The sequence below is a fragment of the Aplysia californica genome, unplaced genomic scaffold, assembly GCF_000002075.1.
Source record: "Aplysia californica isolate F4 #8 unplaced genomic scaffold, AplCal3.0 scaffold00186, whole genome shotgun sequence".
Classification (NCBI taxonomy): Eukaryota; Metazoa; Mollusca; class Gastropoda; order Aplysiida; family Aplysiidae; genus Aplysia; species Aplysia californica.
In genome coordinates, this window is record NW_004797456.1 from 1009684 (window position 1) to 1011760 (window position 2077).

The 2077-nt window shown below is 44.3% G+C and overlaps 1 protein-coding gene across 1 annotated transcript in view; it reads left to right on the forward strand.

Moving 5' to 3' along the window:
- Positions 1–1864, forward strand: part of LOC101848354 — a gene marked incomplete at its 5' end in the record, with an annotated part of 4381 nt that extends 2517 nt beyond the window's left edge. Inside the window, 1 exon segment of the mRNA XM_005098562.3 lies at positions 507–1864. Within this exon segment, the coding sequence (XP_005098619.1) occupies positions 507–1340 (834 nt within the window). The 3' untranslated portion in view covers positions 1341–1864.
- Between the last annotated feature and the right edge of the window lie 213 nt (positions 1865–2077).

Sequence of the window (2077 nt, forward strand, 5' to 3'; positions counted from 1 at the left end):
CCCCTTCTCTTTCTCTTGCTCTCTCACGCACTTTCTCCCCCTCTCACATTCTGGAGTCTCTACCTCCCTAATTCCTCTCTACCGATATTATGCTCTGACTTGCGTCTATGTCGCAGGAGCTTTTCATGGTCAATACACACACGCACAGATGGCCAACTTTACCCCTACCCTTCTCTTTCTCTTTCTTTCCAGTTAACTCTGCTTGCCCATGTCATTTGTGTGCGCACCCAATATTTTATGTTTTTAATTTGTAATGTGTAAAAGTGTGTATTTTTGTAGTGTGTTACTGTTATTGTGAGTACACGAGTTCTTGTATGTATGTGCATACGTGGATGTAGGCTTGTACCATAATTAAAATGTATTCTTCCCTTCTTCCCTTTCTGTGTTTGTGTGTTTGTGGGCTTGAACTTGAGCGCATATTTTTAATGCATGTCATCCGCTCTCTTTTTCTGCTTTTGAAATTAAAACAGGATCATTTGTTTGTTTTCTTTTTTTTTTACTTGCAGAGTAAAAACCGCAAAAGTTACCAGGCGCAAACAAACGACGACTCTATTTGCCAAAGGTGCTATATCCATCACCTCCCCTCTAAAAAACGCTTCTACAAGTCAGAGACACCCCCGCCACCTGTATCGGTCCTGGATGCTCAGTCAAACAGACCACCGCCCGCCTCAGAACGAAGCCCCGCCCTGTCTGCCCCCTCACCCAGCACACACCTCCAACTGACCACGCCCCTGACCCCAGACACAGACGGCCAGTACGCTCCCAGTCCTTCCAACTCCACGCGAGGACAGGGGTCGAGGTTGATTCCTCCGTCCAAGAAGTATCAGTTCCTGGAACGAGATCGCTGTGGTCACGAGAAAGATCTCAACGACATCCTCACGCCGAGACTGATGCCGTACGAGATGTGGAAAGGAGTCGTGAAGAACGTATGTGACCAGGCGGTGGTGAGACCTAAGAAGAATCTGCCTAAGATTAGTAAAGTGCAAAGGGGCAACAGCATTATCAGAGAGCGAACAGGTGATAGTGTATTCGGGACAAAGACTAGGAGATCTTCAAGTAAACTCTCTGTGAGAGGACGACTGGACTCTAGACCTTCGTCGCGGTCCATCCAGAGGAAAACGACTAGTGTTTCAAGAAACAACTCTACACTTAGAAGAGAAAAAAGCAATACTGACAGACAAAGTAGAAGTCAGAATGAGACTGGTCCAGAAAACTTCAGTAGAGAGGGAAGCTCTGTGAGTGTTGATAGTGAGAGAACAGATGCATCTCGGATGACGTCACCTTGCAAGCGTTATGTGTCAGCAAAATCAAAAGCCGTGCTTGATTCCCACAAAGAATAGCGAAAACAATGTTTTGCCCTTTATCCTTTTCCACGTCCACATGCTTGGGAATTTATGAGGGCCATGTGTTCAGTTGTAGGTCAAGATGTTCTCCACTCACTAAAGACGCACGTTCTAGTTATTTGACAATGTTTGAAGACGCACTGTTTTGTAGCTCTTTAAAAAAAAAACACAAGTTTGTCTATGCTTTTCACAAATATTAGTTTTTAAACCTGTTTCCTTTATCTGAAATTATACAACAACATGCATAGTATATTTCAGATTTGTGTATGGTAGCTCGAAATGTACCGCAGCATCGCATTTGGTCTGCTGCTGATGGGACACCTTCGTTTTCAAAGAGTTAAACTGCTGAGTTATGAATTAAACGCAAAATGAACGACCACTGGCTATATTTGACAGCCACCATACAAAAGAAACACTGTGACTGTCACGGTTCCAACCTATCAATATAACCGGAAACTGAAGGATACAACAGATCTTTATTGCTGGTGGATAAATAAATGTTTCCACCGCTCACAGAGAAACACTTCACGTTGTTTGGTTTTCAAAGATCTATGCCGGGAAATGTATGCCCTATATAGCGTAGGCGTGTTTGCCTATACTTCTGTGCTTCTGTGTGAATGCTCGTACGGGTGTGCCTGCGTGAATGCATAAATAATTTGCGTATGTGTGTATGTGTGTGTGTGTGTGTGTGTGTGCGTGCGTGCGTGCGTGTGTGTGTGTGTGTGTGTGTGTGT